This window comes from Macaca fascicularis, chromosome 3 (genome assembly GCF_037993035.2).
Source record: "Macaca fascicularis isolate 582-1 chromosome 3, T2T-MFA8v1.1".
Taxonomy (NCBI): Eukaryota; Metazoa; Chordata; class Mammalia; order Primates; family Cercopithecidae; genus Macaca; species Macaca fascicularis.
Genome location: NC_088377.1, coordinates 21,544,677 through 21,558,928, shown reverse-complemented (window position 1 = coordinate 21,558,928; position 14,252 = coordinate 21,544,677). Strand labels below are relative to the sequence as shown.

At 39.1% G+C, this 14,252-nt stretch overlaps 1 protein-coding gene across 22 annotated transcripts in view; it reads right to left on the bottom strand.

Annotated features, from left to right (window-relative positions):
- The window catches only part of MRPL39 (mitochondrial ribosomal protein L39), a 237,688-nt gene that overhangs the window by 116,097 nt on the left and 107,339 nt on the right, over nt 1-14,252 (bottom strand). For 8 of the 22 annotated variants that reach the window (XR_010585418.1, XR_012432084.1, XM_074034187.1 and 5 more), the window contains one exon: nt 13,345-13,454. The exons of 11 other annotated variants lie outside the window; for them this stretch is intronic. Coding sequence is in view for 9 of the 11 variants with exons in the window: in XM_074034187.1 (XP_073890288.1) it covers nt 13,346-13,454 (109 nt within the window). In the remaining 2 variants the exon portion in view is untranslated. The remainder of the gene's footprint in view (nt 1-13,344; nt 13,455-14,252) is intronic. 3 more of the 22 variants (XM_065541444.2, XM_065541448.2, XM_065541457.2) reach the window with 1 other exon arrangement.

The window sequence follows — 14,252 nt, the reverse complement described above, 5'->3', positions numbered from 1 at the left end:
TTTCTATGCACAAACAACAAATTAGCTGAAAAAGCAACCAAGAAAGCAATCTCCTTTACAATAGCAACACACACAAAAAAATACCTAGGAATAAATTTAACCAAGGATGTGAAAGAACTCTACAAGGAAAACAAAACACTGATGAAAGTAAGTGAATAGTATACAAATAGAAAGACACCTCATGATCATAGATCAGAAGAATTAATAGTATTAAGATGTCCACACTGAGCAATCTACATATACAATGCAATCTTTATTAAAATATTAATGACAGTCTTCACAGAAATAGGAAAAAAGTCTTAAAATCTGTATGGAACCACAAAAGATTCCTAATAGCCAAAGCAATCCTGAGCAAAAAGAACAAAGCTGGAGGCATCACACTAACTGACTTCAAAATATACTACAAAGCTGTAGTAACCAAAATAGAATGGCATTGGAATAAAAACAGACACCTAGACCAACAGAACAGGATAGAGAACCCAGAAATTCATCCATGTATCTATAGCCAACTGATTTTTCACAAAGGTGCCAAAAACACTCATTGGTGGAAGGGCAGTCTCTTCAATACATGGTTCTGGGGAAAATGGATATCCATATACAGAAGAATTTAACTAGACCCCAATATCTCACCCTATACAAAAATCAACTCAAAATGGATCAAAGACATAAATGTACTATCTAAAACTATAAAACTGTTAGAAGAAAACACAGGGAAAATATTTTATGAATAAGACCTCCAAAGCACATGCAACAAAAGCAAAAATAAATGGGATCATATCAAACTAAAAAGCTTCTGCAGAGCAAAGGAAACAAACAACAGAGTGAAAAGACAAACCAACGAATGGGAGAAAATATTCGCAAACCATTCACTGGCAAGGAATTCATATTCAGGATACACAAACGGGAAACTCAAACATCTTAACCATGACAAAAAGAAATTTTTTTAATGGGCAAATGATCTGAGCAGACAGTACTCAGAAGAAGACATGCATCAAACGATCAAAAAAAATACATGAAAAAATGCTCTAAACATCAGGGAAATGCAAACCAAAACCATAATGAGTTATAGGATGGCTATTACCAAAAAGACAAAAAATTACAAATAACTAGAATAGCTTTATTTTAAAAAAAAATTTGATTAAATAGCCAAAAAAGAAGAAGAAGAAGGATGAGGAGGAGGAGGAGGAGGAGGAGGAGGAGGAAGAGGAGGAGGAGGAGAGGAGGAGAAGGAGAAGGAGAAGGAAGTGAGACAAGCAGGAGAACATATCAACCACATGCACATGGAGAATCTACAACGGTACAGAATTCAGGGACATCCCCTCAATGCCCTCGTTTTAATGTCTGTATATGACAGTTTCCCACTAGCCTCCAAGCTTTATAAGAGCTGGGAGTCTCTCTTCCTATCATAGTATGACCAATATAACCTAACTGCAGTGGGAGCACATAGTAAGTGTTCAAAGGAGAGAGAGACAGTAGGGAAGAAAGGAGAGAGGAAAGGAGAGAGGAGGGAGGGAGGAAGTGAATGTACGTAATTATTTTGCCCTCATTCTATATTGAAAGCAATCTGTTCCTTTTGAGTAACAACCCCGATCTACCCTACAGCAAAAGACTGGTTTTAGAAAACCACTTTAGAGGTGCGTAAGTATCTTTTTCATACCATAAATCTTACATTGATTTTAACCAACTTCAATACAGTTTCCTTCTCTTTACATTTCATATTTTCCCTCAGATAATCTTTATTTCCTTGAACATTTCTAAGGAAATTCTTCATATTTATTTCTAAGATTGCTTTAATATATTGTAAAGTTTTCTCTTCTCACTGGAGCATTGGAAGGAAAAGGTTAAAGAATGTTCACAAATTCTTCCAAGATGTGTAGACTCTTATCTGGAGGCTCTTGGACTTAACAGAAAAACTCAATTTTCAATATCTCTTGAATGTCTGCTATTATGTCTGGGGAATGTGCATCTTAGAATTTGCAACTTAAAAGCCTGCTAAATTTTAAAATTCTTCTTTGAGACAAAAAATTACATCAATCATCTGAAATATAATTATTACTGCTAAAATTGTTATTACTATCTACTCTCATTAGAGCAAAAAAAAAAAAACCTGTTCTGTTTGTAATTTTTTTTTTCACACCATTCTCCTGCCTCAGCCTCCCGAGTAGCTGGGACTACAGGCGCCCACCATCACGCCTGGCTAATTTTTTGTAGTTTTAGTAGAGACGGGGTTTCACCATGTTAGCCAGGATGGTCTGGATCTCCTGACCTCATGATCTGCCCGCCTCGGCCTCCCAAAGTGCTGAGATTACCGGTGTGAGCCACCGCGCCCGGCCTCTGTTTGTAATTTTAAATTTAGTAAATACCAAGAATAAACACCTTTAAATGTATTGACTTAATGCAATGTACAATTCAAAGTTAAAACCATTTTAACAAAAAGGTGTGGAACTCAGCGAGACAATCTAACTGCAACAATCTAAAACTTTAATGTCTATGTTTCACGGTTTGACTATGTCAATTCATAAATTTGTTTTCGCTACAGTCCTGAATCAGCCCAGTAAGATTTTGACTAACAACATGGATCAAGACTTATCTTGAAGCACATAAATCATTTTTGACACATATGTTCATAACAACAGCCTTCAGAAGAAAAGGGAACAGTGAAAGTTCTAAGAAACTGGGCAGGAATACTTCCTAACGTTCAGTGGTTTAGATGAGTTGCTAAATCCTAAGTTGCAAAAGTGTATGTAGTTCGAATGAAAAAAAAAAATAATTTAATCACTATGCAGACAAAAAGTCCCTTTGAACATGCTCTATTTGGGGGTAATTTTGTGACTCAAAGAGTTTGCCACATTTCCCCAAGGATGCTTTAATCATTTCTCCCTTTTACCCTTTAAAGACCTCAAAAAATCCAGTTATGTGTCATGAATACACGTATGTGCCAGATACATTCAGAACATACATTTCCTGCTAAATAATTAAGAGTGGAAGAGCATGTCTTTGTGAGCTGAATAATAGTTTTCTCATATAGTTAACAATTCTCTTAAAACACAATATTATTTCACAATAATTCCTAAATATTAATTAAGGAATCGGTGTCCCAAACCAAAGTATGATGGTTCTGAGAGATTTTCTCCATTGCACTGGTCAGCCAAAGGGCACCTTTGGGAGCAATGTCTGAGATCCAGAAAAGTTTTAGGGAAAAAAGATAGATAGATAGATAGATAGATAGATAGATAGATAGATAGATAGACAGACAGACAGACAGATACTGAAAAATAACTAAACCCAAATCTTCACAACTAAGCTAAGCCAGAAATATCTGGATTTAGACACAGTTATTATAATTTAAAAGGGTATTTATTGGAGAGTATAGGTAATTTCTATGTGTGCTTAAACCAAAATTAGCTTACAATAGCCTACAGGTCATACCTAAATGGACAACAACCTTTTTCTTCTATACTTGCCCTTACTTCTTCTGATACTCCCTTCTCTCATTTTTCATACTTCAAACACATGAACAAGTCTCTCCACTAGCAAATCATTCAATTGTTTTATTAATTTTAATGTATTTTTAGTCTGGAAACATAAATTCATATAAAATGAAATTCATCTACCTAGATCTTCATTCCCTGCACTTGCTGCTGCCTGTAACCTTTCCAATCGGAAATTATTTCACTGACTGGAAAAGCTAGAAATAAAATGATAGAGAATAAGGTTTGCCTTCTTTCTCTCAACCACTGTATTATGCTAACTTCTGTAAGTAAAGGGGTTGTCTCTTCCATGAGGGATTATATTGCTTTTTCCAACTGAGGGTCTGAAAGTCATTTTTAGCTATTAGAATTTTTCTAAGCCACCGTTTCTTCTGGTCTCACATAATTCTTAACGTTCATCTCCCTTATTCTGCTTCTCCAAAAGCATGGTCTCCTCTATGTATATTCTGTTTATTTTTCTACCTAAAATCTAAATATATCCAACAGCCTCTTAGATCCTCCTCCTTTCTTGTTGGTAATTCGTAGTTATTGTTAAGGAGGATTCTTCTAATTCCTCGTGAACCATGTCATCTATGAGCTAGGATCCCTGACATGGAATCATACTATGCTTTTTTCTGTTATTTTTAAAATTTGCTTCATGAAAGACCAGAATGACATTTCTGAGTACCTGGAGTCTGCTCTCTCTTCATTGTTTTGTTGTCCAAAAACAAGCTATTCATATACTGTTACCTCTACCTAGAATGTCCTTCCTCCTCTTCTTTTTCTAGCCAACTCTCCATCATACCCCAAGGAGACCTACTGTGTAATCACTTTTTCTCATGGAATTACTTTCTCATAGAAAAAGTGATTACACTGGAGGCTTCCTTCCAGTTCTCCATCTCTGCTCTTGCAACACATTTTATATGTGCCTTTACTATAGCACTTAATACGTTTCACTAAAGTTAATTAACTAGACTGTGAGTTCTGGAAAGAATCTCTATTGGCCTTGAAGTCTCCAGAGTCTTATAAGCTGTATTCATTCATCCATTTGTTTACTTATTTAATCATTCTTTTAACAATATTTTTCAAGAGCCCACTATATACCAGCACTCTTTAGGCCTGCAAAGATCATCAGTGAATGACAGAGCAAGATCCCTGCTCTTTTGAAGCTTTTAATTGTAGTAGAATAAGACCTGACAAAGAGCAAATAAACAAATAAATGGGCAAGGTTGTTTCAGATGTAAATTGCAACCAATACAACATATAAGACAGGTCATGTATTAGTGTGATGGGAAGGGCACTAGAGATAGGGTGGTGAGACAAAGCCTCTCTACATGGCAATATTTGAGCTGCAACTGAATAACATGAAAAACCAGCATTAAGATCTGGACCTTGAGTCCATAGGCCCTATAGCAGTTAGAGCAAGCTTGGCATGACCAAGGAATAGAAAGAGGCTATGCAGATGGATCTTGGCAAGTAAGGAACAAAGAGTTGGAACTGACAGGTAAAGTCTTGAATGTCGTAGTAAGGAGCTTGGATTGTATTCTACTGCAATTGCACATCACTAGAGGGCCTTAAAAATAGCAAGGCAATCTAGCTGATATTTAAAAACAAACTTGTTCTTCAGTTAATAGGGTTGAAAATGGAAAAATATTGTTCCACATTTGTTAAATGAGTTAATAAATTGTGTTCTCTTTATTTCTATATCATCAGCAAGTTCTTTGTTTTAATTTTAAAATCTGGAATTGCTGTGTCAGCATTGAGACAAGCTGGAGGAGGAAAGCTGATTCCCTAGTCCTGATTTGCTGGCATTCCTCCTCCAGGAGTCTGCACTCACTTCATGGTTCTGATATTCAGGTATAGCCTATTCATACACTATTCCCTCTGCACAGAGGATCCTTTCTCTCCTTTTTCTGCCCAATTTTGGTCATCCCCCAAAGAGGTCTACTAAGTAATCTACCTCGGAAAGTAAACTGCATCACCTAGCTGGTGGGTGATAGCCACTAGTGCCTATTTATCGACTGAGTAAAGCTAATATTTCACATCTTCTACACAAGAGGGACTTGGGATCTGATATGGTAGACTACATCACCTAGTTGGTGGATGACAGTCATTAGTGCATATTTATCTACTGAGTAGAGCTAATATAGCTCACAATTTCTACACAAGAGAGATTTGGGATCTTTCTGCCCTTTCCTCTCCTCTCTCATACCCCTTCCTCCCTTTACCCGCTAAGGCAAGACAGCAGTCTCAGCTGCAGATAAACTTTCCTTTGGTATAGACTGTGGCAAGGGAGCGGGCAGGTGAACTGGGATTCCCAGTAGGGGAATCCTTGCCCCAATCTATACCAAAGGAAAGTTTATCTAGCTGTCCTCGATCTAAGTCATAACCTTTAATCCAGCTTTTATGAGTGAAAAAAATATATTTTGGTCCCATCTCCCTGACTCTCATGTCTACACCAAAACTGGTTCTGAATTCAGAGCAAAGAAAAGGGGTTTCCGAAATCCCTGTAAGACACAATGTGATATGTTTGGAAGACACTAAATTGGAAGTTTGAGGGCCTGGTAAACTTGAGATCTAGTTGCAACTCTACTGTTAACTAGCTGTAAAACTTTAGGGCAGTCACTCAAAATCAATAACTAACATGTGTTCCATATCAGGCACTTGTTCAGCACTATCTACATTATTTCACTTAGCCTTCAAAACAATTCTGATTTAGATACAATTATTACCTCATTTTACAAAAGAAAAACAGGGCAAAGAGAGTCAGTCTGAGCACCAGGATTTAAACCCAGAGAGCCTGACTCAAGAACCTGACTCATCCTTCACCAGTTTTCTATTTTACTCATCTATAAAATACACAGGTTGGACAGACATCTTCCCACCCTGAATGTCCCTGACATTTACTGCCATTACCTTTTCTGTCTTTTCAGAGATGAAATGCTCATCTTCAGGGCTCTGATTTTGACAAAATTATCTCCATTTCTCTGTTATTCCTCTGTGGAAGATGAAGCACCTCCTCTACACTATTTACTTTTGTGAGTCATTCACGGACAGCACACTGTTTAGCTTGATGATTATCGTTGAGTGTTTGCCACCCTCTTAAAATGAATGTAAAGTTAATTTAATCCACAAGTCTGAGCTACAATATTTTCCTCAATATTCATCACTTCAAATTTGTCTCTTGTCAGAAACTGATGACTCTTAAATCAAATCCTATATTTTTGAAATACTGAAGCTTCAACTATTCTCTCTCTAGCTCCTCTTTCTCTTCCAAGTACAACCTTCAATTAGAAGAATCTATTAACACCCTACATTTAGTTTCCCACCCCAGACTTCAAAGTCACCAGAGGCACATTGCACTTTACTTCCTGTTACTGTTATTTGTTTTCATGTGAGATACATGCTGACTTTGTCCAACTATAATTATTTGGAACCCTAGTCACATACTCCTAAACAATTGTTTTTTTTCAATATTATTTAAGTTATTCGCTCAACTTTTTGTTATATAACGAAGTGGGCTGATGAGTTTTAGCAGACTCTCCATCCCAATTTAGACATGACCATGAAAAATCAGCACATCTCATGAATGGCCACCTTGAGTCTGCTATGGGCCATCCACAACCCTCACCTTCAGAGCTGCCATCACAATTCTTGACCTCCTGGAAACTGTAGCACACTCCTCCTCCAGTGCAATATCCATTGGTCTTTCTTTTCATTTGTGAGCTAGAAAGTGTATCTTATTTTTTGAAGGTACAGATTCACATACATTAGATGAACCAGGGAACTGATGGATAGCTCTACCAAGTTCTGATAGGTTTTTTAATCTAATAATAACTGTCTTTAATTGACAAATCATAGTTGTATACATTTATGGGGTATAATGTGATGTTTCTATATGTGTATAGCATGTGGAATAATTAAATCAAGCTAATTACCATATCCATCATTTCACCACCTATCATTCTTCATGATGAGATATTTGAAACTTGCTCTCTCATTTTGTAATATGTAAGACATTCTTATTGATTTATGGACACCTTGGTGTGCCACAAATTTCAAAATCATGTTTTCTTTTGTTTTGCAATATTTTCTCAATTGACATTAATATTAAATACACTAATAACAGGATCTTCTTGTTTTTTATTTCCTTCTGACTAAATCATCATGCCAAATTTTCTCTAATGTACATAATGGTCAGTAAAAATAGCTAATACATGTTTACCAAAGACATGCACTAGAACATTTAACATAGCACTACTCATAAGTGCTCCAAACTGGAAACTATTCAAATGCCTGTCAACAATGCAATAGGATAAATAGATTGTGGTATATTCATACAATGTAATATAATAAGAATGAACAAGCTTAAGTACATGCAACAATAAGGATGAATCTCACAGACATAATTGGAGTGAAAGAGGCCTGACACAAAAGAATAAAACTCCCTGCTTCCATTTCTATAAAACAAGAGGCTGGGTGCGGTGGCTCACACCTGTAATCCCAGCACTTTGGGAGGCCAAGGCGGGCAGATCACCTGAGGTCAGGAGTTCAAGACCAGCCTGACCAACATGGAGAAACCCCGTCTCTACTAAAAATACAAAATTAGTCGGGCATGGTGACACATGCCTGTGATCCCAGCTACTCAGGAGGCTGAGGCAGGAGAATCACTTGAACCCAGTAGGCAGAGACTGCAGTGAGCCAAGATTGTGCCATTGCACTCCAGTCTGGGAAAAAAGAGTGAAACTCTGTGCCCCGCCCGCCCCCCCTCCAAAAAAGTGAAGGCAAATCAATGCTGTTGGGAGTCAGGATGGTGGTTACTCCTGAGGTTTGGGGATAGTGCCCAGAAGGAACAAAAGTGGTCTCTAGGTACTGGACACGTTCTGTTCTTCATCTGAATGCTGATTACATGAGAGTAATCAGTTTGCAAAAACTCAGTGAATTCTACACTTTAGGAAATATACATTTTCTGTATACATTTTAGGCTTTAATTTTAAAAATTTAATAAACTAAACAAAAACAAAATAAGACAAAAGTTCCCATCATCACTAATCATCAGAGAAATGCAAATGAGAAAACCACAATGAGATATCATCTCATACCAGACAGAATGGCTATTATTAAAAAGTCAAGGGCCAGGCACAGTGGCTCATGCCTATAATCCCAGCACTTTGGGAGGCCGCGGCAGGCAGATCACCTGAGGTCGGGCGTTTGAGACCAGCCTGACCAACATGGAGAAACCCCCATCTCTACTAAAACTACAAAATTAGCCGGGCATGGTGGTGCATGCCTGTAATACCAGCTACTTGGGAGGCTGAGGCAGGAGAATTGCTTGAACCCAGGAGGCAGAGGTTGCCATGAGCCGAGATCGTGTGTCATTGCTCTCCAGACTGGGCAACAAGAGTGCAACTCTATCTCAAAAAAGAAAAGTCAGCCTGTAATCCCAGCACTTTGGGAGGCCGAGACGGGCGGATCACGAGGTCAGGAGATCGAGACCATCCTGGCTAATACGGTGAAACCCCGTCTCTACTAAAAATACAAAAAACTAGCCGGGCGAGGCGGCGGGCACCTGTGGTCCCACCTACTCGGGAGGCTGAGGCAGGAGAATGGCGGGAACCCGGGAGGCGGAGCTTGCAGTGAGCTGAGGTCCGGCCACTGCACTCCAGCCCAGGCGACAGAGCGAGACTCTGTCTCAAAAAAAAAAAAAAAAAAAAAAAAAAGTCAAAAAACAACAGATGTTGGTGAAGTTGTGGGAAAAAGGGAATGCTTATATACTGTTTGTGGGAATGTAAGTTAGTTTGGCCACTGTGGAAAGCTGTTTGGAGATTTTTCAAATAACTTAAAACAGAACCACCACTCAAGCCAACAATTCTATTACTGGGTATATATCCAATGGAAAACATCATTCTACCAAAAAGACACATGCACTCATATGTTCATCACAGCACAATTCACAATAACAAAGACATGGAGTCAACCTAGGTGCCCACCAACGGTGGCTTGGATGAAGAAAACGTGGTACATATACACCATGGAATACTACGCACCCATAAAAAAGAAATATCATGTCCTTTGCAGCAACACAAATGCATCTAGAGGCCATTATTCTAAGCAAACTAACACAGGAACAGAAAACCAAATACCACATGTTCTCACTTGTAAGTGGGAGCCGAACTTTGGGCACTCATGGACATAAAGATGGCAACAATAGACACCAGGAATTACATGATGTGGGAGGGAGGGAAGAAAAGGTTGAAAATCTGTTGAGTACTATTCTCAGTACCTCAGTGATGAGATGAATCAGCATCATACAATATACTCAGGTAACAAACTAATAGTTAACCTTTATTAAGTACTTGCTTTTTACCAGGTGATATTTATCCATGTAATTTGTACGTGCTAACTCCTTTAATCTATAGTAATGGAACCCAAAATTCTAGTACAGACAATCTGATGCTGTTCTCTGGAGCAGACTATTGGTTTAAATGCTGGCTCAGTTCATTTCTAGGTATTTTGTTTTTGTTTTTGTTTTTTCTGGGTTTTGTTCTTTTGTTTTCACTTTGTTATTTCTCAGTTTACTTTTTATAAAATGAAGGCGATAATAGTAGCTACATCATAAGTTAGTGGCAAGGATTAAACACGAAAATATTTACAAAGTGCTTACTATAATGCCTAAAACATAGTAGATGCTCAATAAATCTTTACTAAATTATAGTTTCTGTCTTATCTTGCCTAGAAATAGGCATCATTTGTAAACAGAAGCATTGCAAAATAGTCCACAACCTCTTTCATGTTCATATATTAGAAACTAAATAAAAGAGAGCAGCATATCATGTTTCCCACAGGAATGAATGAATGAATTTTACGCTAGAGAAGAATGTCATCCTAGCAAGTGGAAGATGGTGATTAGATAATGGTAAGAATGCATGCAGACAAATTTAAAACAACCAAAATACACATCTTGGTCATCAGCATAAGGTTTTCTGGAAAAAAAAAGATCAAGATAAAGGAATAAGTGCGATTATGCTCCTCTCTGAATCCTGACATTTGTGACACCTGTGTATTTCTGTTGTTGTTGTTGTTTTGAAATGGAGTCTCACTCTGTCGCCCAGGCTGGAGTGCAGTGGCGGGATCTCAGCTCACTGCAAGCTCTGCCTCCAGGGTTCCCGCCATTCTCCTGCCTCAACCTCCCAAGTAGCTGGGATTACAGGTGCCCGCCACCAAGCCCGGCTAATTTTTTTGTATTTTTAGTAGAGATGAGGTTTCACTGTGTTAGCCAGGATGGTTTCGATCTCCTGACCTTGTGATCTGCCGGCCTCGGCCTCCCAAAGTGCTGGGATTACAGGCGTGAGCCACCGCGCCTGGCCAACACCTGTGTATTTTCACATGCATCACAGATGTCAGTGTAGTTTTGACTGCTGACTTAGAGGCAGAATGCCTAGATTCAAATCACAGCTACCTATAGCACCTGGGAAAATCACTTCTTCCTTCCTGTTTTCTCACTGGCATGATAAGGATGATTTTAATAGTACCCACCTTATAATTGAAGGTTTTAAGCAGTTAATATTTGTAAAGGACTTTGAATGCTTAGCATATAGAAAGCATTAATAGCTAGCAATAAAATATAATAAATATCCAAGGTTTACTCTGGACAAAATTATAAATTCAAAATTTTGTTCAATTTTTCCTCAATTTTCTTCAAAGTGCATCCACCGCTTTCTCTCCAGGACTCGAATGCATACAACTTAGCCCCTGGTAATTCAAAGCCCTCCCTGAAGAGTACTCCATCCAGGCTTCTCCCCATCATAGATCCTCTCCTTTGAATCTTTACAAAATTTACTTGTGCTATGTTTCATTTCACTTAATGTGAAAAAAAAAAGTGTAATCCTTTCTAATAGGTAATAATGAGTGAATATTTTCAGATAACCTTTCTGATTTTAACAGAGCCTTCTGAATTCTGCTTTAAGCCTAGTGAAGTGACACAGTGGTATAAATTTCCAGCACTATATTTGCCAACTGAGCGATGTTTTCAATCAGAAAAATATTGTCATTCTCAGTCAAAACAACTATATGACTGCCCACTCTACTCTGAATATTTAGGAGCTGTAAATTGCAAAATAGAAAATAATTCTCTTTTCTACTCTTTCATGTCCAAATAAAGGGAAAAAATGGAGAACTAAAAGAAGGAATATGTTATGATTCTTCTGTTGGATTTTAATTTCCCCTGGGAATGGCCAGGAAGCTGCTATGTGCAAGCCATCCTCCTCTATTTTGAAAAACTCTATATTTCCCAATACTCTGTAAGCCATTGAGATAGTTCCTTCCCCAACCCCCACCTTGAATTTCCCTTATTGATTCCAGGGGCAACCACATGGTACACATGCAAATATGTACACAAGTGTGCACACTCCCATGAACACATATGCATAGGCTGTATTGCCATCCCTATGCCAGCATATAGCATATTTCCTCAAAACAAACAAACAAAAAAAAAACTAGTTCTGATGCCCAAAATGCAGAATCTGAATCTTAGTGGCAGCCCTGGAATTACAAAAAAAAGAAATTAATTAAAAACAGAGACCAGTCTCAGTTATAGAATGCCAAGTTTCATTGATAACACAATGTATAGGCATCACAGAAGTAAATAAAGTGGGTCGGTTTTGATGGCTGATGCCTGTAATTCCAGAATTTGGGGAGGCCAAGGCAAGAGAATTGCTTGAGGCCAGAAGTTCAAGACCAGCTTGGGAAACATAGTGAGATCCTGTCTCTACAAAAAATTAAAAAGTAGCCAGGCTGGTGGCTCGCACCTGTAGTCCCAGCTACTCAGGAGGCTGAGGTAGGAGGACTGCTTTAGCCCAAGAGGTCAAGGCTGCAGTGAATTGTGATGGTACCACTGCACTGCAGCCTAGGTGATAGAGTGAGACTCTGTTTCCAAAAAAAAAAAAAAAAAGTAAGTAAAGTAATATCCCAAGCTCAGTTCAGAAGAGCAGCTACCCCCAGTAGTACGCTATTGCAACCATCTGAATGACTCACTTAATCTGCACTTGTACTTTAGTGCAAAGTGGCAGTGGGAGTGTAATCAGTAGATAGAAGTGAGTCTCTGACTGTAGGAAATTATTGAGTGGTGGTTAACCCCAAGGGTCCAAATCCCTGACCTTCTTCCTCCAAAGGCATCTGGCCTGCTGAACACTGACAATGGCATAGACCCATTAGGGTTTAACACCCTCCCACTGGATCAGGGTGTTCCAGGCATTTTCTGGCACTGGATATTCCCCCAAAATGGCAACATCAATACATCCAGATAGAACCAATGCCAACTTTTCCTAGAACGCACATAGCAGTCATGGGACGGGGAAGGAATGTAAATTCTTGCCGTCACAAAATCACAAAAAGATGACTGGGAAACATTCTAAAGATTGGTTTCAAGCTGTATCTGATGATGCAAACCCACACTAATCAATGACTCAGAAAGTCTCACATACAAGTGATTGCTCATGCACAAAAAAGCATTTCCAAGGGAGCTGAATCCACTGAGACTGAAGGATAGATCAGCACATCCAATATAGATCTTTCTCCTTCCTTTGATCTCTGGGCAGAAAGGATTGTTTAACATACTTTTTAAGCTTCTTCAATATTTGAGAATTCTTATGGATAACCTACACATGGGTACCCGCTAATCACTAGATTAGACTAGATTCAATTCCCAGTGTGGCCAGGTGGGCTCATTAGACAAGAGCCAAATGTTATCAATCTCACATAGCACAGTTAATGCCTCCACACTGACCAGGCAATCTGTCTTGCTCAGTCTCCTAATTCCTCCCGGCAGAAGTCCACAAGTACTCCTTGGCCCCACTCAACACATTTATACACAAACCTCAGTGCCTCCCACACATTTGCTCTTCCATCCAGCCCAAAAGAGTCTCACTCTTTTGTGGATGTCTGCAACGTGAAGAGAAGTACAGGATAGGACTCTGGCTGCTGAACCTGTGCAGAAAAGAAAAAATCGAGTTGAATTCCTGCACACCCATGGCTCAAGGCAGTACTGCCCATGACCTGGACAAGAGGTCCCCCTGTTCTGTGCCCTGTGCTCACTCTAGCACCCTTCCTGCCACACTCCTCACCAGAAAGCAAGAAGCCTATGGAGTCAAACTTGCTCATGTGGAAGCTGTGCCTCCTCTTGTAGACCCTGCTCTGGGAATCTGGACCCTGGATTTTCCTGCCCAGGCATCGCTGAACCCGCTTCCAAGGCTGGAATGGAATGTTTCACCAGGTGTGCCTCCTAAAAGTGGATGACACTGGCCATCTGCCCATCCCGGGCCAGAGGAGTGGCTAAGGAACTGCTGTATTTAAGGACTATGGACACAGCTCTGGAGTATGACCTGGAGTGTCCATACACATAGAGGCAGACCTCTCTCAGTACAAGAGGAGCCTAGTGGTGGGGAGAAAGGGGAAAAGGCAGGGTCCGGGCTCAGTTTTCCCCAAGCTGCCACATTTTATCAGAGAACTCTGAGAAGCTTGAGAGTCATAAATTTGCACATAGCCTCCTAGGTCAATATAAAGGTATATTTGTCAAGATAAGAGAACAGAACAGATTCTATTTAACAGATTACTAGTTTGAGTTATAATTTTAAAATATTTAAATATATGACTTGTGGGCCTCAACATGTACTCTTGTTCTGAAGACAATATTGGGCCAGAACTGCTGAAATGTATATTTGTTTAACGTTATTTTTTCTTCAGAAACCAACTTCTGCAGGGGATCTATTTCAAAGAAGTCTCAAG